Source organism: Pararge aegeria, chromosome 22 (genome assembly GCF_905163445.1).
Source record: "Pararge aegeria chromosome 22, ilParAegt1.1, whole genome shotgun sequence".
In the NCBI taxonomy this organism is placed as follows: Eukaryota; Metazoa; Arthropoda; class Insecta; order Lepidoptera; family Nymphalidae; genus Pararge; species Pararge aegeria.
Genome location: NC_053201.1, coordinates 1,757,305 through 1,782,034, shown reverse-complemented (window position 1 = coordinate 1,782,034; position 24,730 = coordinate 1,757,305). Strand labels below are relative to the sequence as shown.

Below are 24,730 nucleotides of genomic sequence, written 5' to 3'. Positions count from 1 at the left end.
ATTACTCTTACCATTTTTCTCTAACGCGACAAGAGAAGTATAACTACAAAAAAAAACATTGCATAGAAGATGACGTTACTTTGCGGAAATCCATAATATATTATGAAAATTAAGCTTAATTTGCTATACTCCGCGAACAGCTGGAGAATCTGTATGGTGTAATTGTCAGTTAACAATTCATTGTAAAGTCAACATCTCCTGGGGATGCTCCGGTTTCGGAGCGAAACGTGCGTAAAGGGTACATTGCCGAGGATCTGTTTGGTGTGGGGTATACGCAGTGGCATGCACATCATACATGCACAAAAGCTCTGCATACCCGAATGATTTTATATAGCTCGTATTGGAGGGGATTTTTTTATTTTTTATGCTATATATCTGCTTTATGCATACCCTGGCCGAAGACCCTGTGCACGCCACTGGGTATACGGATTGAAGAATTTAGAAATTACACTATACGGATTCTCCTGTTGTTCGCGGATTATAGCAAATTAAGCTTAATTTTCATAATATACAAAAAAAAAACAAAAAATTATATAATTTAAATAATGATGTCAATCGTTGTAATAAATGTCATTTTCAAAATTTATTTTTAATTTTTATTCTAAAATGCCAACATTTCATTTACTGAATAATAACACTTATTCAATAATCAAAGCCAGAGATCCCTACGTTGAAGTGGTTGTTATGTAAGCAGTGAACGCTTTTCTCTCTATTCAATAACTTAGAAACTACTTAGTGAGTACGGTCGCAGTGACTCAGTGTAGTGAATACGTAATAGCTAAGTTTTTAACTAAGTATGAAAATAATAAGCAGGAAGCGGCGGAAGTTATATGCGTGCTATGCAATTATAGTATCACTTGCTTCAACGGTGAAGGAAAAGCATCGTGAAACCTGCATACCTGGGAGTCAGTGGCGTGCACTTCATACATGCACAAAAGCTCAGCATACCCTAAAATTTTTGTATAACTGATTAATGCGAAGGATTATTCCATTTTATGGCATCTGCCTCCTTTATGCATACCCTGGTCCAAAACCCTGTGCACGCCACTGCTGGGAGTTCTTCATAATTTTCTCAATCGCGTGTGAAGTCCACCAATCCGCAATCGACCAGCATGGTGGACCCAGCCTAAGCCCTTCTTATTGCGGGAAAAGATTTAGGAACACAGAAACCTTGTCATAAAATGGAAGTTCATGCAGTTTATACTGATTTTAAAAAAGCCTTTGATTTGGTTAATCATGATTTATTATTACTTAAACTTAATCATATGGGTATACATGGCTCCCTATTAAGGTGGTGTGAATCATATTTAAAAAACCGATCTCAACTAGTGTCTCTATTCGGTCACAAGTCTGACATTAAATCAATTCCATCCGGAGTTCCACAAGGGTCTCATTTGGGTCCACTTCTCTTCTTGATATTTATTAATGACCTTAGTCTTACACTCACATCAAATTTTCGTTTTTACGCAGATGATCTAAAAATTTATCGCGCCGTTAGAAATAAAAATGATTCTGAATTACTTCAACGAGATATTAATAATATTGTTAACTGGTGTAATAATAATTTAATGGCATTAAACTCCGATAAATGCTTACACATTAAATTCACTAGAAAAAAAATAACAAATAATACAGTATATTATGCGTATAACGACATTCCGTTACGGGAAGTAGAAGTTGTCCGTGATTTGGGCGTACTTTTTGATTGTTCACTATCTTTTCGATACCATTTTGACTCAATCGTGAAAAAAGCTTCAAAATTGTCAGGTTTTATATCCCGTCAGATGAAATTGTTCCGAGACCCTTTTTTATCAATTACTATCTATTATTCTTTGGTACGTAGTATACTGGAATACTGCAGTCCAGTTTGGTGCCCCACATATAACGTACATAGTGTCCGATTGGAACGCGTTCAAAAACGGTTTATCTACCACCTAGCGTATAACGATAACAAATCTCGTGAGTTGGACTCGTACGAATGACGCTTACGTTCGTACAATATAATGTCACTAAAGAACAGACGTAAAATGCTAGACATGATTTTTTTTTTCAAAGTCATCAATGGAGACATTGAGTCAACGGAAATATTGGAGAGGTTGAAGTTTTGTGTACCGCGTTCGGGTAGTCGCCTGCAAAATCGGAAACCGTTTCATTTACCTTTTTGTCGGACCAAGGCAGGACAACATGCGCCTGTCTTTCGAATTTGCTCACTTTTAAATGCTTACAGAAATAACTGTGACATTTTTAGTACTTCTTTGACCTCATTCAAAAAACATGTCAAACATTTACTTACATAACTTAAATTAATTTATTTTCCGTTTTAATTTTATATCATCACTATTCATTGTATAGTATTGCAGGTATGCCCGAAAATTGATAAATTGATGGACTATAAATATTTAGGAATAATAATACCCCAACACCTTAATTGGCACAAACAAATAGAAAGTTTGATACATCGGACAAGGAATCTTATATGGATCTTCAAAAAATTAGGTCATGTTGTATGATGTATCACCTAAATTATTAAAAACCATATATTTGGCGATGAGAGCTATGCTACGAGTATCTCTACGTGATCTTATCAGAAATGAGGAGATCCGTAGGAGAACTAGAGTTACCGACATAGCTGAGCGATTCGCGAAGCTTAAGTGGCAATGGGCAGGGCACATAGCTCAAAGAACCGATGGACGATGGCGTCTTAAGGTGCTGAAATGGCGACCCCGCACCGGTAAACGCAGCGTATGTCGGCCCCCAACGAGGTGTACAGATCACATCAGGCGAGTCGCTGGGAGCCGCTGGAGGCAAGCGGCCCAGGACCGTGTATTGTGGAACTCCCTACAAATGACCTATGTCCAGCAGTGGACGTCCATTGGTTGAAATGATGATGATGATGATGATGACTGGGTGATTCCTTATGAAGTATACTTATGCATACTTAAATATTATTTCGTTATTCTTTTACACGTATAAAAGTTTTATTATTCAACATAACAAAACTTTTATTTATATTAAAAAATCTACAACTTTATTTAGTTCTCTTACAGCTCTAATATAATCAAAAAAATCATTTTTTCTACTTGCTAAAATGTTGGTTCGTGTCCCAACGCTTTTTTAAGTGTCAACCCACCCTTTTTCCATTTCGTTGTAAATCGACTCGAGGAAATCGTCTGTTAAAACAAAACATTAAATTGGAGATGGCACAATTCATTTTAATATCACCAGCTTTTTCCATTTGAATGATTTGGCCTGGTTGCCATAACGTAAATGGGTTATAATATTTTAAGAGAAGCTATAGTAATAATAACTAAAAAAAATGTAACCCTGACTTGGCTGTCTGGTGAAAACCATGTTTAAAACTATGCCAAAAGCATAGTTTTATTGTTTTACTAGATTTGGATAATATTTGACAGTGCCATCTGTATTGTGTTCATCGTTTTTGTCTTACACAAGTTTCCTAGAGATGGCTCTCATGGTCATATCAAGCGTAGTAAAATATTTACGTAAGATGGCGTTATGAAAGCAAGAATCTGTGTTAAAAAAATTTGGTCTTTTTTTAATTTTAAACGTTAATTTTTTTTTTGGTTGTGTTTTTTTTATACCACATAATAAACAAGGCTGCATCTACAATAAAGAACATGCTTTTATTTTTGTATTTTAGGCATTGCTCTGAGATTTCTCAGGTTGATTCCGAGAATAATGTAACATAGTGTTTACATCCTTTTGCGGATAAAACTTAATTTTTAGTCCTACAGAGAATTTTATCGTATCCTAACCTTAGAATAAAGAAATGAGTGGGATTTACCATTGATTTAATATGTTACTATATTTATAAGCTCACTGTATGTTATTATCTTCTTTAACCTCCTGTTGGAGTCTTGAATGTTTTTACTCCTTGCAACTCGACCGTGACGTTTGACGAGGACGCTTGTTTGAGTTGTTTGGTTCTGTGGTTTGATTGGTTTGTGGGAAGCTATGAATTGCTTTGGATTTTTGTTAATTATTTAAATAAATATCGTGTTCACTAATACTACGTAACTATTTTATTGGATAAAGGTTCATCTTGAACTTGACATCAAGAAACCAGCTTTAGGTAAGTTAAAAAGTCGAAACTTTTAATTTTATTTAGGTTATCCCTGTATTTAAAATAATCGGTAGGTAACCTATTAACAATCTCTTATTACCTTTAATACAGTTCATAATTCGGATAAAGGCCTATAAATTACAACTGTTATCCAAATTCCTTGATTTCACTGAAATTTAATGCTTACCATTATTAAAAAGATCTTACGGTTAAAAGTGATATTTATTTTATACCATTTTGGAACAACTGTGTGTGTGTTTTACTGTGGAAAAGCATCAAAAAAGTTGACAAAACATTCCAGGATGTCCAATGACAACGAGGCACCACTACCCGAAGGATGGGAGATGCGAACTAGTAGATCGACTGGCATGACGTATTTTCTCAATATGTACACGAAAAAATCGCAGTGGGAACGTCCGGAGGCACCTGCCGACCCTGGAGAGATCCGATGCAGCCACATCCTCGTTAAACATGCAGAGAGTCGTCGCCCAACCTCTTGGAGAGAAGAGAATGTTACCAGGACTAAAGAAGAAGCTATGGATTTACTAAAAAGCTACCGCAAGCAAATAGTTTCTACTGACGCAGCTTTCCCTGATATTGCTTTGAAGTATTCTGATTGCTCATCAGCAAAACGAGGTGGTGATCTTGGAATGTTTGGACGAGGTCAAATGCAGCAGGCATTTGAAGAAGAGGCGTTCAAACTCAAAGTTGGTCAGCTGAGCAAGCCAATCGAGACCAATTCAGGGTTCCATATTATATTGAGAACAGTGTAGATTTTTGTACCTTTAAGGCTAGCGCAACATTGGGCCCACTATAGCATTGTATTGCAAATTTCATCATATAGTAATGCTTACCTAGACCCACCTGAAGTGTGCGTTAGTCCTTGTAAAAAAATATTCTAAAGATTCTTGTATGGTGCTGTGATGAGCCCAAAGACAGTTATGTCACCAATATTATGCATAGTTCCTATATTACGTTGATTTGTAAAGAAATAAATTTGAAAGTCCTTGTATGTGGGTGGGACTTCTGCTTTGTTTATGGCGGGCAGGATGGGGAACTGAGTTGGAACCCCAGCAACCAACTCGTAACTTTTATAAGTTATGCGGATTTTAAGAATCAAATATCACTTGCTGTAGCGGTTAAGGGAAACATCACACGGAAACCTGCATCAGTGTGGTGGACTGTGGCCTAACCCTTCTCATTCTGCAAGACCTGTGTCCTGTAGTGGGTGGTGTGCATACAGGGTATGCACAGGGTATGCAGATGATATAAAATGAAGAAAATCACCATATTACATTTAGACTTAAAAAAAACTTAAGGGTTATAAAAAGCGTACCCTTATGTATTTTTAACTTGTACTGGAGATTTTCTTTATTTTATATGAACTGCATACCCTCTATGCACACCACTGCCTGTAGCATACCAGTAATGTGTTTATGATGATGATGATGACTTATCAAACCATTCTTGATCTAGCGGTTTGCATGTTCAACCAATTATGAGCCTAGGTGGATTCCCAGGTTGGGCTTCAATTTAAATTACCTCGGTACTAGCCCAGAGTTGCAAAGTTGATGTTGTTTACCATCATGTCATATATAGTCTATATAGTTATTAAGCCATCTGTCCTGGTTATTATAACTATTACATTGAGCCTTACACAATGTGTAGCTGAATTACGAAATAATGTTGAAGAATGCATAAGTATATTTCATTAGAAAACACCCTGTAAAAATATTAAATCAAAAGAAGCATACTTATTTTTCCATACAAACTAATTCAGATCATTCTTAGTGTTTACTTATGAGGACTCACAGGAGTCACATGATTTTAATTTGTCCTGTGATATTAGGACTGTATCTGATTTCTTTCAGTAAAAATTATGGCATTGGTTTACTCAAAAACGATTACATTGGTTTTCGGTTTCACAGATAAGTCTTGGAGACAGTACATAATGTACCTCTAAAGCCTGTGATGTATTTTTCGGTTTTCATTTACATGTTGTATAAAACTAAACAATATCATATCTAGCACAGTGATTTTCAAATATTAATCAAATGTTCAAGCTGTATAATGATTATCCACTTTTCTTGCCTGGGTGGTCTATACATTAATAATTTAAAGACCCCAAACATTGGAACAGTGGAGGGTGTAAAGTTCTGTCCCATGAGTAAGCCAATGTCAAGGTAAATAAGATGATGGTAATAAATATAGGAACTAAGAATAAAATTGGAGAAATGATTTAAAAGACAAGATATGTATTGTTAAGATTCCATTACTCTGTATTTTAAAACTTCTGAATATAAAAAAATAAACTAAAATTGTTGTTTATTATGTCAACCTGTACACTATGAAATATATTGTATTTAAGAAAGCGTTATAACGAGACAAAGTTATATGTCTGACTTTAACAATAGTAACATATTAAGCCAATGGACTTTAATCTGTCTTGTTTTAACAGTAACACCTTAGACTACTGACTTTCTTTAAACTATCTACACTAGCCATTTTGTGGATTGTTTCATACCATCTTCAAATTAAGTTAAGGGTGTCACTGATCTATGATTCCAATCACTCAACGTCAGATATAGTAGTAGTAGTAGTAATATGGTGAGTTAAATATTACTACTACTTGTTTTAATCTTATTTTCCGCACAATTATTATTTCACGAAGTTATCGCAGTCCAGAAGGCGGCGCTAGGCGGTAGCCGTTTATACTGATGTTAACTTTAAAACCAACAGGGTTAGGTCCATTTTGGTCTGCCAGTGGTGGTTCGATACTGGGTAACCATCTACGCTTTTTAGGTGTATCGTCAGTAAGGTAGAATAAAGAAAAACATTTATTTGATGTGAAACATCTATAGGCGGAGGGTAAACCTGATTTTTGGCATTGCGACGCATAGCCACGCTATATGATTGAATTTTTGTATTTCGTATGTAACTATAAACATCAATATATATTAATTTTGTAATAAAACAGTAGGTAAGTAATTATTAACCGTCTTACAAAACGGAGTTGTTATCCATTTGAATGTATATTTTTTTTTTAATTTGGGGAACAAATTTGTTATGCTTTATCTTTTCATTATGCAAAATCTGCAATAACTTAGTCACATGTCTTTTCCCTTTTCATTATGCAAAATCTGCAATAACTTATTCACATGTCTTTTCCTATACGAAATTAGTTACTAATTTAAGGAAAAAAAAATGAAATCTTAGGATAGGCTATGACTTTAAGCATAAAGTAACTGTCAAAGATAATCTAGAAAATAGCGGTGCGCTGCAGTAGCATTTTTAGTGTGAAGTCCCGTGTTCGATAAGCGCCTTGGGTCTTTTAAATTATTTCTCAGATTAGGTCTGGGAGAATTTGTCCTAAGATGTCCGTTAATTTTAACAAAGCGTTACGATGTATAGTGATAACCCACTAGTGCTATCCCAGGACCCAAAACCCGTTACCCCCTTCCCCTTCCAACTAAGACTGCATCGCCACTTACCATGAGTTGTAGTCGTAGTCGAGCGTTAACATGTACAAAAAAAAACATAAATTCTTGGAAACAGTAAAAAAAGTTAGGTGAAATAAATAAAATTTTAAAAACCCGTAATTTAATTCTTTACATTTACTTAAAATTCACAATAAATAAGATACAGTATGTTATTTATTAGCCTTTGTCCAATAATTTGAAATACAATTTTACTACTTAATATATTATATTACGTAAGAACATTTCTTTGAAAACAATTGACTAACATTGTTTCAATATATATTTACTGGAAACCACTAAAGTGCTTCCAACGAAACCAGCCTTTTCGTTGGTAGCAAATTGTAATTTTTCTTGTACAGATACGAGCTCTCGCCTGTCCTCTATTTTTACCACTAGAGGTCAGTGTATCTCTCGTACCTAAGTTCAAAAATCCACGATACTCTTTGCCAATCATTCGCGAAAACCTTATATGCCATTATTAAAAAAAACTTATTAATTTAATAGCAAAAAAAATATGACAATTCGGATTTCACAAGTTCTTAGATACTTTACGATTTTTATCGCTTACTAAATTATTAATAGTCAATGTAATTCAAAATCTTCAGATCGCAGATGGAATTTAGTCGTGCTATCCTTTTCCTACTATTGCTTGTCGATAAAGATGGCTCTACTAACTTCATTATTTATTCAGACCATTTTGGATTAAAATAATTCGCGCGTAAGATTATCCGCTATCGATATGATACGGAGATACGGTCCTGCGACCAAATATTTTACAGTAATACGACCAACAAATAAATCAGCGCCATCTCTTAGAATACAGTAGAATCAAGCGAATGCGTGACCTGGCTGCCCGAAAACGGTTGAAAAACGCAAAACAGCTTACATTGACGGAGATGTTTAAAAAACAATGATTTTTATTTCTAAACTTGTACATAAGTACATTTTATTTATATTTGAAACATGTGAAAATTTCATGTTTCTTTCATTTAATTCAATAAGAAAATAGTGCAATATCAAAAGGTAGCTTTTATTCTCTCCAATGGCAATTTTTTTTACAAAAATCCGATTATCCGAATATTTGATTATCCGAATGGGTCCCGGTCCCCATTAATTCGGATAATTGGAGTTCTACTGTACTTATAAACTTCTACGGACTACGAATGAATGTCTATGTCGTATTTTCGTGTTGTCGCTTTTGTTTCAGAATTATAATCCTTAACCTATCCACCAAGGTACAATCATATAAAACTGTAATTTATCCGTGAACAACCAAATCGGTTATTACAGACTTTAATATCTTACAAAAACCTGGAAGCTAATTGCAGCACCACCTACCAGGTCTAGTTTTATTTCCAAACTAAGTATATTATACGCGGCCGGTCGGCCCACGGCATTTTTCTTGCTTCTAACATTTCTATACCCATCGTAACTTCTAAACTATAGGTCCAATTTCAATAATTTAAAAAGAAATTTGCAGGTGCATAATCAATCTAAATTATGATACTATTGATTTGAATAATTATTAATATTATTATAGAAATGTCCCCATCTTTCGATTGTACCCGTGTTTTGATTGACAAATTATAACAAAAAGCGGTAATTATGACCTAACCATAAAAGTTACACTTATAGCCTCGCGGACTTTTTTTGTACTTAATACTTAATTTTTTTTGAGGATACATAAATTGTAATCAATCATTTTCGCAGCGTACTTCAGAAAAGAGTTGGTATGTCATCTTTAACAAACATCGTTATATTTCAGGCAATTTACAGAAAATCATAATTAAAATATACACTTCCGCATGAGTCACTCTGTTTCTTAGTGAATACCGTTTAAAAATCCGTTCGGTAGTTTTTCAGATTGTCGCGCCCAGACAGTCAGACAGACTCGGCGGGGTACTTTGTTCTTTAGTATGTGAGGATATGCGATGGTAGAAAACTTAAATAAGATAATCTGTGGTTTTTGAGAATGATAGCAAACCAAGCAAGTGTTCTATACCTATTTCTACCAATTGAAAGCGCCTCTCCATCAAAGCAAGTGCTATGACTATTAAAGGTATTAAAGGTTGTGTTGCTCGGGATAATTAAAAACTAACCAATTCAAGTCGTTTATTATTCATGGATAATAAGCGACTAAGACTAATAATAAGCTAAGCTTTGTCTGCGGTAAAGGGATTTAACTAAGTTTTTTCATACTTTATACTCGTTGTAGATAGAGATGATTGCGTGGTTCAAGGATGTATTGAATGAGAATTAAAATTCACATGTTTAACGCCCGAAATTAAAACTCAATTCAAAATCTATAGTCTATTCATTTCCTACCATCCCTGTAGGCAGGTATAGTATTAGGTACTAAATACATTATGCAATTTGAAGATTTGATTTAGATTGATTATTACTTACATCGGGCAAAAGTCTATGAAATGGTCCATCCTCTGTTAATTAAAACTTTTTTACTGCTTTACAAGTTAAACAGAACCGCTTAGCTTTGTCCGTATCAGCCCCCTTACTACCATCGCTTGAAGCAGTATTATTTCAATATCAATGACGTTTTGTTTCAGTACTCCAATCCTTATTTTTTAAGGTAATTTTAAAATAGTACTGCTTTAAGGGCTACTAAGCCCCTAGAGGTTTAATATTTATAGTTTAAGTCTGCATAATCGCATCGCGCTTCTACATAATAGATTCTTAGCTCATGCTCTAATCGAAAGGCAGTCTAATAATGTGACTATGGCACTTACATTATATAAAAAACTATCAATTATTGAGTATCAAAGATCGTCGTTATAATGTTACTTTGCGCCATTTATTATCGTTTCAATGCATTACAAATTTTTCGCTTCGTTGTCCTGTTTTCGTACCAACACTATCGTGTTCAACGTGGATTCCTGGAGGTCCTGAGATGCTGGCGTCCATATCGGTCCGATGATGGGTGGAGATCTCTTGCCGCCCCACGCGCTGAATTTAACCTTTCTTTTGCCGTCCTTTTTTAGGTTCACATCCGAGTAAGGATGACCAGGTTTGTAGATCCTCGGCATCGGTTCCATGAACGTGTTATACGGTAGTGCGTCACGAAGCGTTCTCTCATCCATGTTGGTACTCAAAGCCAATATCCTGATTGGATGCCGTTTCCCCAAAGATGGCACAAATTGGAAACCAGCCACATCCAAACTCTTGCCGTTAGGTGAATAGTTGGATATAATGCGAGTCAGTTCTGGCATTGACGCTGAGAAGATCAACTTTGTGCTTTTATTTCCTGGCTTGTAAATCATCTGTCCGCTCCGCTTACCACCCCAGGGACTGAAACGTACTCTCTTCGGCATGCTCGGCTCTCGGATTCCGGGCGATCGTTTCCAAGTCCAGGTATGCTCTATCAGAGGCTTGTCCCTCTTTCCGCCCCAAGGGCTAAAGCTACGCTTATCCTCCTTCGTCTGGACCACGTCGCTGTCATTTGCATTTCCTTCCAACGCATTGGCCAATGCTTGTATGATAAAAGGATTGACGTTTCCATCATTTCGCAGATAAATCGTTTTGTCGCTATCGATTAAATCTGGTAACCATCGTTTTTCTTTGTTCTCTTCCTTAATATCTTCTACCACTGTTCTTCGTTTCCTTAGAAAATCTAGTGACTCCTGGCCTTGAGAATAGAAAGCCTGATCAGTTTCATCGTTTGGGAATGAGTCGTAGTTGCTCCTGGGAAATGGCATGTTGAAGTAATTCACGTACGGCAGCGGAGGGTAGTGGATTGATGAGTCGATCGGATCCAGGAGGGTTTCCGCTCCCTGGCCGGCGGTGTTGATGTACTGGAGGCTGACACTGCCGAACCAGGAAAGAATCACGAAGATCCAGAAGTAAGCCATGGTTCTGGAAAAAAAAATATAAAAATATAACCATTTTACGTTGTTAATGTCATCTTTCAATACCGAACTAAACTGTTTGGGGGGAATACTAGTAGGAATTTATCTAAATGTTTGATAGAACCAGCCTTCTATCAAAAGATTGTATAACTCATGGATTTAATATCTTAAGTTACTATAGTTAATAGTAAGGTATTAAATCCATCCATTGAAATAAAAAATTCGATAATCAACTGTGAAGCAATACGTGCAGTATTATCACTGAATCTTTTATAATGACAAAGATTATACGATTCAAGAAACTAGTATTATTTGTAGTAATAGAGTTTAAGGAAGATAGATTTTTTTTTTGTTTTATGAAAATTACTTCCTACTTTTGATTAACTTCCTAAATCAGTTATTCCAAGTTTCGATGTCACCAAATAAAAGAAACCCTTTATTGTGGACATCCAAATCGTTAAAGAAAGGCCCGAAATTCATTTATTTTAATATTCATACTAATACTCTAAATGTGAAAGTATTTGTTTGTTTGTCCTTCTTTCACGCCTTAGTTAAAGCATTCAATCGACTCAATTCTTAGCATATAGTTGAATGGACGAATTAGTAACATACGCTACTTTTAGTCCTGGAAAAACATCCCAAGTGGTTTACAGTCGTATTTTTTACAACAATATTGGTACTTTCTGAGCCTAAGGCCGCGGGTTCGATTCCCACAGCGGGAAAATGTTTGTGTGATGAACATGGATGCTAATCATTATTTATGTATATTATTTATAAAAATATTCATCAGTCATTTTAGTACCCATAGCACAAGCTACGCTTACTTTGGGGCTAGATGGCGATGTGTGTATTAGTCTAGTCTAATTAGACTAGTCGGATTAGTCCCCTAGTCGGATTTTTTTTTTAGTGCTAACGAATATACTTCATGTATCATTAAAATACACAATATTAAATTTTGTTTACTTGTTTAATTGATATCTCAAGCTTTCCGAAAAACAGAGCAAAGGCACACTAACAATATGTTATAGGTCCGAGTTAGGTTAAAAATTCGTTACGCACGGTACCCTAAAGAACGGAGTTTGTGTAAACTTTTAAACCGTAAAAGGACATCCTATTAAATTATTTAGGTAGGTATACTGAACCGTTAAGAAATACTCTCGCCGTTCACTTATTTCACTAAAAACAATATTTTTTCTTTAATTATATCTCTTTGATGGTTCCGTTTCTTCGTCTGTATAAATGTTGAATATTTTAATGCCTTACGATTGACTTTAACTGCCTCGGTGGTTTAGTGGCTAGCATTTTCGAATACGGATGACGAAGTTCCGGGTCTATTGTTAAACCCGACCCGGGGTTAACAATAGACCCGTCTTTGTTTGGGAATTTTTAAATTGAGTTTTTTTTCTGGTCAGATCGTTGATCGTAGTCATGGCCCCACACCATGAGATAGACGAGGATATCAAGACACGCGGAAGCGTGTCAGCAAAGTTCAAGCCAAGAGATAGGAACTGGCGTCACGGCTACCGTGTTGTGTTATTTTACACTAGCTCATTTTCACATTAATATTTTTGATGGGATAAAGTTTACTTTTTATTTTATTTAAAGTTTAGTTGTCCACCTACCAAAGCGTAGCATAAGGGAAAGGAGAAGGTTAACCCTGTTTTATATTACACCCTAACGCCCATGCTCGGAGAGTGGATAAAACTGTGCAGGGAGAAGATAAACATTTTGTCCTTTTCCTGTGGAGGAAATGTCTCCTGCCCATATCCTCCTGGAAGAAATAGCTATGTATCATCATCATCATCTTAATTATCAAACCTTTACCAGCCCACTACAAAAAATTGAATAATACAATATTGGAATTTTGTACACATAGCAGACACGTATGTGTTGATATAAAATAACGCAAATATAATAATTAAGTGGGTATGCGATTGCGCGCTAACACAGCTAGGTAAACTTTGCATACATACTTTTGGCCGCTATTTTTGTGTCAATAACACCGAACGTACTGATTTCACAACAGTTGCAAGTTAGAAACAAAGTTGGTAACATCGTAAAAATGCCGTACCTACCGTTCGTCAACTTGAGAGCTTGCACCGGAGGCAAAGAAGTTTTGAAGTATTTAATGTTTGCGAACACGTGAAGTTCCACTAATTGCGTAAAAGTTTTGGAAACGGAAAGGAAAATTTTTACAGCGTATTTTAAATTGCATTGCGATAGTATTCAACATAATATATTGCACGCCTCATAAGCGAAGCGTTGAGGTGGGTATTACTGTCAGTTTACGCACACCGAGTGATTCTCCAACTTAAAATGTCTTACTTTTTTTTATTCTTTATTGCTTTTATAAGTGAATATAAATAGACAAATGTTGAGAAAAAACACTATTTTTAACACTCATGATATTTTTAAATCTCTTTTTATTATTTAAACTAATTAAAAAATTGTTTGAAAAAGTTCTGTCTTGGACGTCGTGTGTCTGTATGTGCGGATCCCGTATCTTGTGGTCGTGTGGCTTGTGACAAGGACATATCACAAGCCCTTTTAAGAAAGAGTGGCACTGTACTTACTATCTTTAACATTAGATAGAAGAATCCAAACTAACTCACGTTTTACTTGTAAGGCATATAATAACGCCCCTGCGCCGGTGTGGTCGGCAAAAGTTAATCAAATAGGTATTATTCTTTTGCCCGAAACCATATTACAATCGGACATTGTAATAACGGAGGATTTGTGATAGCTATTGTTACGGCCAGCGGTGATACCCCAGTGGTTGGGACGTCGGTTTCTCTAACGGGGGAACCGAATTCGAACACGGGCACGCACCTATAACTTTTCTACGTTATATGGTTTTTAAACAGTTAAATATCACTAGCGTTAACAAAAACTTGGTTAGGAAACCTGTTCGCCAGACAGTTCCATAATGTTCTCAAAGGCGTTTGAACTTGGCCAGCTTGGTGGACTACGGTCTAAACCCTTCTTATTCTGAAATTGGATCCGTGCCCTGTAGTACATCGGTAATGGGTTCTATTTATTTTCCGTAGCTATGTCTTTTACGACGTTGGTTACCTGGAAGAGGCCAAATTGTATACGCTGAGTTGTATTTTTTTTCTGTTTTCTGTACTGTTTATATCAATAACTGACGGACCGAGCAGGTGGCCAGCCTGATAAGTATAAAACCAAAGCCTACCAAATTTATAATAAAGTTAGCGCCATGAGTGATTAAGTAGAACTAAGATAAAACTCACATTTTTTTCTGGTGGGAGGCTTTGGCCGTGGCTAGTTACCACCCTACCGACAAAACGTAGTGTTCCGGTGCGATGTCGCGTAGAAACCGATTAGGGAGTGTGACTACCATATCCCCTAACAGGTTAGCCCGCTACCTTATTAGACTGCACCATCAGTTACCACCAGGTGAGATTGCAGTAAAGGGCTAACTTGTAGTGGAATAAAAAAAATATTTATGAAAATTATTTTTTTTCTTTCACTCAAGTCTACATTTAAACGCGTATATCCAGTAAATGAAAACTCCGGAAAATTAATTGTTGGCCGGAAGTAACTAACGATTAGTTTTAGTCCCAGCCAGCCCTATTTAGGAATCATTATAAACCAAGCAACACTGGCATGGGTATGCAAGGGACCAGTCCCACAAATTGCAGTTGATAGAGACTGCACTGTCAATCAACCTATTGTGTAGGGGAAAAGCCTCTGAAGCCAGTAATCACAGCGGCAACCACTTCCTTCAGACCCGAACACAGCAATGCTACTTGGCGGCAGAAATAAGCATGGTAGGAACTTCTGTCTACAAAGGTTGCCTGTAAGAGATTGCTTGCAGCAACAAGGCAGCCTTTGCATCTCTGCATTGTGTATTACTGTGAATTTCTTTTCCTTTAGGTTTTGCGTGCGATAAAGTGTTTCTTCCTCTTCTTCCCCGGACAAGCTCACAAAAATCAATCATTAACACCAGACCAAGACGCGTTTGGAACCCTCGTAGCTTCAGTTTTACGTTTACGAATATGGTTATCGCCATCATCTCACTACCGTGTAATTCACATGTAATTCACGCATTAAAAGTGCCACCTATGGGCCTACTTGAATAAAGACATTTTTGACTGATTGACTTTGACTGTATCTCTACTTCTACTAAAGTTGTTTTCTTTAGGGCCGCGGGAAAACGTCGGGGGGAAAATAGCGTTTTAAATTGATAACGCAAACGGCTACAAAGGTATGCCTTTTTGGCAACAAAATTGTATATTAATCGAGATGATTACACATTGTATCTAACGCTAATTGTATCCATTAAAGATTGTATAGGGCAGACGCCTTCTGTTTTATTGCCGACATTTCGATAATGGCGACAAGGTATGCTATTGTTATTGTATTGGCAACCTTTATTGTGCGTCTTGCGGGTACTAGGTTCGATACCCGGCTCGGGTGTAATGGGGAGACATTTAGGAAGCTGCGAATATTTTTTCTTACTAGGTGACTTAAAAATTCATTTATTTCAAATAGGCTTAATATAAGCACTTTTGAAACGTCAAGTCTGTCTGTGTGTAGTGACTCTACCACCGGTTCAGAAGGCAGATTCTACCGAGAAGAAGCCGGCAAGAAACTCAGCAGTTGCTCTTTTCCAATATCAACAATTTACATTTACATTTTATAATTCATTTTTCTATCTTGTGAGAGATGAAAGCGGAGCCGGATGCTTCCAAGCAACCTTGTCATTAGGAAATTCATCAATTGTATAATAACCTCGCTGCAATAAATTTATTTTAACACATTCTTTAAACTTATGCATTGGTAGGTCCAAAATTACCTTAGGAATCATATTATAAAAGCTTATTAGCTTAAAGCTTTTAGATACCTTCTTCTTTTTACCCTTAAACGTGGGGTTGTTGGCATCTTATACAAAGGTACTTAAAGTTTTGTTATATAGTAATTATTGTCGCACCAATCAAATGCTCACCTATGCCGTCAACCTAAGTTGTATGTTTTAAGCCTGAAATTAAACCGGCTACCACACCATTCAGACCGGAACATTAAATAACGCAATATACTTATCTAGTGTAAGGATTGAAGAAATTATAAATTACACCAAACAGATTCTCCTGCTTTTCGCGGAGTATAGCAAATTAAGCTTAATTTTGATAATAAAAATACTATATATTTTCTCGCAATTGTAGCAATAGCAGTACACACTATGTGATACAGCCCGCTGACAGAAAGGTTGTCCAGGAGAGATTTCTTTATCAATAAGACCGCCTTTGCACGTTTAAACTTTTTAAGTTTCTGTGCGTTTCTGGTTTTTGTTGGTTAGATTTTAAGTGTCCAATAAAGAATTTAAACAAAAAAACAGGCAGATGTACAGCCGATGCTTAGTAATAGGGTCCATGTGGCACCATTCGTGTTAGGAATCCTAAAAAAACGTTGAATTTATCGTTTTCACAGATATGTACATAAACTTAATAAAAGTAGATATAATAATGTTTAACGTTCATACGTAAACCTGAGTAAGTTATATGTGTAATACGATATCGACACTCGATTTTGTATTGTATCAAGTAGCGAAAGCTGCTTGTATCTAAAATAATCATGGTGTAAAAAATAAAACTATTAGTAATAAAAAAAATAAAAATAAATTTTATTCTTAAGTAAATTTTTATATAGTCCGTTCCTTTCAAACTTTATCGTAGAGATTACCGTAGGCATTGCGTAGCCCTCTACGAAAAGTACGTCTATAAGAATTTTAATTTGTTAAATAATTTCGATATTTGTATTTTGACTGTTGGTTTATTTGAATTTTAAACTAAAGAACAGATCCGTCTGTTTGTTCCTAATAAGTAGAGATTTGAAATTTTTAAATAACGTATTTCTATTTCCGAAATAACAGCTAGTTTTTTGCTACATATTTTCTCCTTCTTTTCTATTTAAATAAAACATAATTACCTACTGCTTGTTAGCAGTGTGTAATAAAGTAATTCAAATTACATCTCGGTACGGAACTCTTCTGCAAGTCCAACTTGCACTTAGTTGGTTTTCTGAGTTTCAAAATATTATGACATAAGTTTTATTAGTTTCTAAAATTGTTGATGCAACTTTTTTAAATACAAATTAGAAAATAAAAAACAGCGTTAAAATATTTTATTTAAATTTAACTGATTATTTCACTAGCTTTTGTTTTCTTCAATCATCTCTGATTCATCTATTGAAAGTCACTGGCGGCATAAGATCGCGGCTCGTGGATATCCCTCAAAATTATATTGATGTATGTCCAGAACTAGACGTCGATTATTGGGCATTATCACGTTGACGATTATAAATTTATATTGATATTTATTTTTAACCGTTAGTCGCATTTGCATAACGGATAAATAAAATTATATCGTTCACATTGAACATTTGTAGAGCTATGTCACATTATTTATTTTAAGATTTAAAACTGTTTTTAAGCCACATTTGTTACAATAGTTACCTCAGTAAATCTGCTCTTTAAAAGTTGATCACGAAAGTAAATATATATATTTGAATATTATTATTTTTCACTGATAAACATTGAACAGAATAACGAAAGTTATTTGTTAGATTTTGTTGAGTTACGAATTAAACATGATAAAAAATTAAATATATTTGAAAATCGTTTATTTCACGAATCAATGTTATACAGATCAAGAGAAAACGAATCTTCTGAAATAGATTTGTTGACGTTGTTTAGTGATAAAGATGATTTAGAAAATATTAATATGCATTATTTCTGGATCCTGGAAAGCTCTGGAGGAGGCCTATACCCGTAAGGGGTTCTCATCCACACATGACAAATAACACAATAAATGAAACATAATAATAATATCAATAATAAGTTACAATAACAATAAAAACCAAATGACCAAAATAATAAGAAAATACTATGGCAAAAAAAAAAAAAAAAAAAAAAAAATATACATATAACTGCGACAATATAAAGATACTAAGTATACAAAAAAAGTACATATATATATTGACATGAAAACATGAAACTTATGCTGAGTAAATGCACGGTAATAAAAATTAACTCTGGTCAAGACTTATCTGTAAAATTTTGTATAAAATAGAATTTAAAAATCAATGTAAACTTTATATATTTGGAATGAGAAATAAATGGCTTTTTTATTTATTTATTTATTTAATATGCATTATTTCACGAATCAAGAATTTCCGTGTTTAACGATTTGGTTTAGTGTTAAGTCCCCCGAAATAAAAATTACCAAAAAAAATAAATTAACACTTGATTATATAACTTTTAATTTAAAAATACTCACCCGTTCGATATCAATACAGCATAACTCAAATACACCACTTCACGTCTTAGGAACTTTACTATAACTGTATATATTCGATATATATATTCGATATAATGTTGTTTCACTAAGGGTGTACACCGGAGGACGATGGGAGCTGTTATGATTTTGATGCGACCAACCCCGCGTTTTTATACCGGCGAGATGCGAAGTAGCGTCAGCCTCAACAATTATTTCCATCGACATAAACGGTTTTTGCGGTTTTCGTAGACACCTACCTATCGTGTTGATTGATACATAACCATTTGTTTTGCGGACGGTGTTCTGCGTGTTGATTTAATTCATCACATCGCCACATGAAATTCGTAGGCTTATATTCTTTTAAGATTTTTCTCAAACAAAAAAAATTATAAATCCAGGTGATAACTACCTTTGTTGACTTAAAACTAAAGCAACGTGGGTCCCACGAGAAAATTATGTTTACAGTTTACATATTATCTGATCTATCGAGTAACGTGTAGAGATAATTATTTCATGGCACGCGTGCTTGCCATACTGGTCTTAGGAGATGCCCACAATAAAAGTATCCAGGTATTATTTTTGTTAGCACGATATCACAGTCTCAACACAACTTGTTCTATCAAGATCTTGTATATTTAATGTACTGCTTTACTTCTTAATTAGTTTTTCATTGAGATTTTTCGATTATCCCTACTTCCTTAACAAAGTTATAAATGCGAAAGTTTGTATGTTCGTTCTTCCTTCACGCCCTAAGTGAGCTGCCAATTAAATTGGTTTTTGGTATAGAGTTAGTTGAAAGGACGGAGAGTATCATAGGCTAGTTTTTATCTCAGGAAAATAACTGATTCACACTGTATTCGTAAAAGAAAACTGTAATAAAGGCGAATATAGAACGCGGGTAGCAGCATAATGTAAAGTTAATAAACTTCGCAGTTTTATATATTTTTTTGTCATCAATACCAGATTGTTAACCGTTTAACAGGTGGCGAATGATCGTTAAAATCTTGTCTGCATTTTTCAACTTGAAACTTTGAATAATCTTCTAAACAATAAAAAAGAACAATAGAAGGCGTTTGAAGTTAATGTAGAGTTATCGTTTTAGTATGCTAGTGTCGTATTTGCTTGTGGTCTTTATTTTTTATATATTGTAATAATTGACGGAACAAGCGATGGCCCACCGGATGGTATGCGGGAAAAGATTGCATGTAAACAGGGCAACAGTTGGCAGGGCATGAACGGGTCACGTCCTGCAAGGTGCCGCTCTGTATACATCAACCTTAGGCGTAGGTGTTTTGGATCATCGTTATGATTACGTAATTACACTAGACCACACCATAAAAAATTCTAAATTCATTTATTTCCAGTAGGCGTACTCTATCAGAGTTTTGAAAATGTCAAGTTTGTCTATTTCCAGTCGCTTTACCATCCAGAACACAGACTCTACCGATAATAAACCGGCAAGAAACTTCAACAATTTTACATTTAACACAAACGACGGAGTTTTATTAATTTGTGTGTGTGTGTGTATTTAGATTTTTTTGGGAGCTATTTTTTATCAAAATCGATCCAAGATGGCCGTTGCCACAAAATGGCGGATTACATTTTGTTTCCACAATTCCCTCAATATGAGTATCAAATTAAAGGGTCTGACTAGTAGAATACTATACACTATATATGTTTTTCTTGGTTTTTAATATCAATTCTTCTGCCGTTCAACCCAAATCAGAACGTCGCGTCGCTGAAACAATATGATACATATTTCTGTATTTTTAGAGTCGCGCACGAATACTTCCTCACAGTTCGTTTGCTAGAAGGGTTTGTATTAGTATGAACCTATTTTTGGGGTTCCGTACAAAATGGTATAAAATAATTCTGATTGGAGGATTTCTTCCGTTCATCTGACACAACGTTTTTTTACATCAACAATTTTGGTAGAAAAAATTATATTTAGCTATGTATTGTATTTAGTATGTATTTAGCTATGTCGGTAACTCCGTGGAAGCGATGGACGGCACGGATGGAGCCACTGGAAACAAGCGGCCCAAGACCGTGGTTGTGGAACTCCCAACATAAGTCCTTTGTCCAGCAGTGGACGTCAATTGGTTGAATATCTCTCTTCCTCCTCTCAATGATGATGATGAAAGAATATTTGGATTTTTAAATTTTATAGTTTCATGGCAATTCTAATTTTAAAACTCAATTTTTTTTTTTATATACCTATGTAATCCTTTTTTTAACCAATAATTTATTGTGTGATACATAATTGCTAATATCTTTAATATTTACAAAAAATACTAACATTCTTTATGAATGTTAGAATGTTAGTAGTTAGTCGGATTCATTTGATTTCAATACCGATTTCGGAAGTGGGCGGTCAATGAAGTACGACATTATGTATATTATTTACGGGCGGTCCTTTCAAACTTATCATCCTAAATTAGACAAAGCATAGCATTATGAATGCGATAGTATTTCTGTTTTTTTTTTTTTTTTGCGGGAATTAAAAAAAAACCGTAGTCAAGGGCAGTAGCTATCGAAGCCTATAAAAAGGGGTTGTGCAAATAATTACGAAAGTTTCCCTAGTTAGGGGCAACAACAAGTTGAGCAACAATAATTTTTATTGCTTAAAAAGTTTTCGCAACGACCGTCGTAGGGTTTCCGGCGTATACACTTGAATTATATGGATTGAGATTTCGTATATTCGAAGCCGCTGCTCGTGACATTTTCTTTATTTTGACAGCCGAGTGGCGCAGTGGGCAGTGACCCTGCTTTCCGCGTCCAATTCCGTGGGTCGATTCCCACAACTTGCAAAATGTTTGTGTGATGAACATGAATGTTATTCAGTGTCTGGTCGTTTATATGTATATTATATGTATTCATGTGTATTATATTCATAAAAATATTCATCAGCTATCTTAGTACCCATAACACAAGCTACGCTTACTTTGGGGCTAGATAGCGATGTGTGTCTTGTCGAAGTATATTTATGTATTCAATGGCATTCATTGTAATGCGATTTGAAAAAAAAAAACTAGAAAAACATTAGTAGTAGTAAATTTTTTTCTCTTTCGTCACGCAGTACTGCTGTAACCCTGGTCTGAAGAGTTATGATGCCGGTGTAATTAAAGGCTCATAAAGCTTGACTTCTAAGTGTAAATTATTGCTCTAACCAACTTGCTCTTCTAATAATTTTAAATGACATTGATGATAACAAAAAAAACACCCGGCTAAGTTTGTTGTGGGCTTCTTCTTAGACCAGGACGCGTTTGGAACCCTCGTAGCTTTAGTTTTAAGTTTACGAATGTGGTTATCGCCATCATCTCACTACCGTGTAATTTTTATGTACGCATCAAAAGTGCCACCTATGGGCCTACTTAAATAAAGATATTTTTGACTTTGACTTTGACTTTAAGTTGAAAGTCAAAATGTGGCATTCTGAAGTGTTACTCTGTATTATAGGCGATGGTTTTTCAATAAAGGCTAGGTGGGACTAAAATTAATCGTAGGTACTTCCGGCCAACAATCAATAAAATATTTTCCGGGATTATCACCTACTGGATATACTAGCTTTAAAAACTAGACCTGAATTATTAAAAAAATATATTTTACAGCGAATTTATGACTTTTATTTTAGTTATACTTAATCACTCGTTGCGTTAACTTTGATACAACTTTGATGGCATATATCTTTGTAACCTTTTTTTTATAATTAGGAGGGGAAAATCCTCATGGACATCCCTATAGATAGTGCCGGACTCCTACCGACTAAAAACCCCTCCTGCCTTCTTAACGTTAGAGTACCTGCCATTTGGCCTACCACTAATATCTTTGAAACCTGACGCATATAATAATCGTAATAATAATAATTTCTTTATTGTGATAAAAACCCAAAAAGCACGAAAGTACGATAGTAAATAATTAAACATTAATAATTAAAAAATAAGATGAGAACATTAATAATTAAAAATTAAGAAGAAAAAACTATAAAAAATTATCTTAGACAATGCTGATTTGTATTAATTCAAAAACGTCTAAACAAAAGTGTTTATTTAAGAACTTCATACACGTTTTAGTATAAAAATAGGAACTTTAAGGAATAATCGTACGTGTGTATTCCAAAATGGCCTCCAATCAGCATTAACTATGCCTGTGGAGGAACCAAAGGTCCAGAGAGCCTGAGAGGCAGGGCTAATCTGTATCTCAGTTGACACCGGATGTAGCTGTGGATGTAAATTGAAAAACGACCTCCCTGGCACAGCGGTGAGCGCTATGAATTTAAGTAGAAGGTCCCGGATTGAGCCCGGCAGGATCCATTTGAGGATTTATAATTTGTTAATTTTTCCTGGTCTGGGGCGACGTGCCACTTTTCCCTAACAGGTTAGCCCGCTACCATCTTAGACTGCATAAACACTTACCACGAGATGAGATTGCAGTCAAGGGCTAACTTATAGTAGAATAAAAAAAAAAAAATGGCGTAGAAAATATTGCAAGTAAGATATTTGCTGTCGCTCCCTGCACCTGTTGAATTGCAAAAGGGCTTGTTTCGCCCCATCTCTGCAGTGCAACATCTCAGTCCACTGTTTCATATTCATTACCTCAAATGGCACTCTTCGCATCCCATTGTATACTTTTGTTGCGTTTCCTATTATACAACATCTATATAATGTTGAGGAAATCTGAAGAGTTTGTTTTTTAGTATATTATAAAGAAATTTATTCCTAGAAGAATCCGTATCACTTAATCAGAAAAGAAATTAATATACATAAGTTTAAGTTTAAGAAATTAATAAACATTTCATTAGTGTGAAGGCATATTATAGGTGTGTTACCTATATTTATGGACCTAATCACTACCGTTTGACATTTAAAGGCAAAATTATATAAAAGGAAAGGAAATAAAAAAATATATAAAAATTTTAGAGATGGGTTAGTAGGTATATTGATTGGTGCGAACTTCGAACCGCGGATCATTTTTTTTTATGAATGTTATATCTTAATACTTATTATCCTATTCCGGTCGAAGAGGAATCCAAAAAATCAAATATCATAAATTGGTCCAGCCGTTCTTGAGTTTTAAATGGTGTAACTAAACACAACTTTCTTTTATAGATTTATAACTGTTTTATTGAAATCAGATATTCATATGAAAAATATTGTCATTAAACTGGTATTATTATTATTTCTATCATTTATTATTTTTCTTTTTTTTTTAAATTATTAACAATGCTTAAGAATAAATTAAAAAACACTATTAAAAATTTATAAAAAAATAAAACTTCCACCCTCCGCTTGCGGGGCTTTTGAATGCCCAAGCAACCGGTGGTCAGGGCTCCAGAGTAAGAAACCTCACAATACGCGCCGTTTCAAGGACTACTGCCTTCTGTATCCGACCCTTGATCCAACAACCAAGCGAAAGCTTCTTGAGATGTTGGTCGAAGCTTTTCGCGAGAAGACCATTGACTGAAACGACGATCGGAACAACAACGGTCGACTCAACATTCCACATGGCGGTAATGTCGTGAGCAAGGTCCAAGTATTTAGATACTTTTTCCTTTTCAGCTTTCACCAGATTATCGTCATGTGGAATAGTTATGTCAACAATTATTGCACGGCGCACTGATCGATCGACGAGCACTATATCAGGTCTATTAGCTGTAATATACCTGTCAGTGATAATCGTTCGATCCCAGTAGAGCAATGCACTGCTATTTTCAAGAACTGACGCCGGGTCGTACCTATAGTAAAGCATCTCAAAATCGATAAGGCCAAACCGAAGAGCAAGTTGTTGATGAACTATCCTGGCTATGTGCAAGTATTCGCCGTTAGCAAGATGAGAACACCCGGAAACTATATGCCTGAGGGACTCCCCAGGACGATGACACGCTCGACATATGTCTAGAGTGCCATCTTTCATAATGTGTTTCCGGTAGTTTCTCGTCTTGATGACTTCGTCCATAATTGCACAGACAAAACCCTCGGTTTCCCCAAATAGGTCACCGAACTGTAACCA

General features: G+C 35.3%; 2 protein-coding genes across 3 annotated transcripts in view; one reads left to right on the top strand and one right to left on the bottom strand.

The window, feature by feature from the left end:
- Positions 1 to 3,931: 3,931 nt before the first annotated feature.
- Positions 3,932 to 24,730, top strand: part of LOC120633729 (putative peptidyl-prolyl cis-trans isomerase dodo) — a 35,287-nt gene continuing 14,488 nt past the window's right edge. The window contains exons 1-2 of one of the 2 annotated variants that reach the window (XM_039904057.1): positions 3,932 to 4,093; positions 4,386 to 5,355. In XM_039904057.1, coding sequence (XP_039759991.1) covers positions 4,387 to 4,857 — 471 coding nt within the window. In that variant the 5' untranslated portion in view covers positions 3,932 to 4,093; position 4,386 and the 3' untranslated portion in view covers positions 4,858 to 5,355. Of the gene's footprint in view, positions 4,094 to 4,385; positions 5,356 to 24,730 lie in introns of those variants that run through there. The other variant, XM_039904056.1, reaches the window with a different exon arrangement.
- LOC120633728 lies at positions 10,392 to 11,426 on the bottom strand. Its single transcript, XM_039904055.1, has one exon. The coding sequence runs from the start codon at positions 11,424 to 11,426 to the stop codon at positions 10,392 to 10,394; it is 1,035 nt and encodes a 344-aa protein (XP_039759989.1).

What these genes read in the sequence shown, in the direction of transcription:
- LOC120633728 (XM_039904055.1), bottom strand. Translation starts at nt 11,426, where the DNA reads ATGGCTTACTTCTGGATCTTCGTGATTCTTTCCTGGTTCGGCAGTGTC.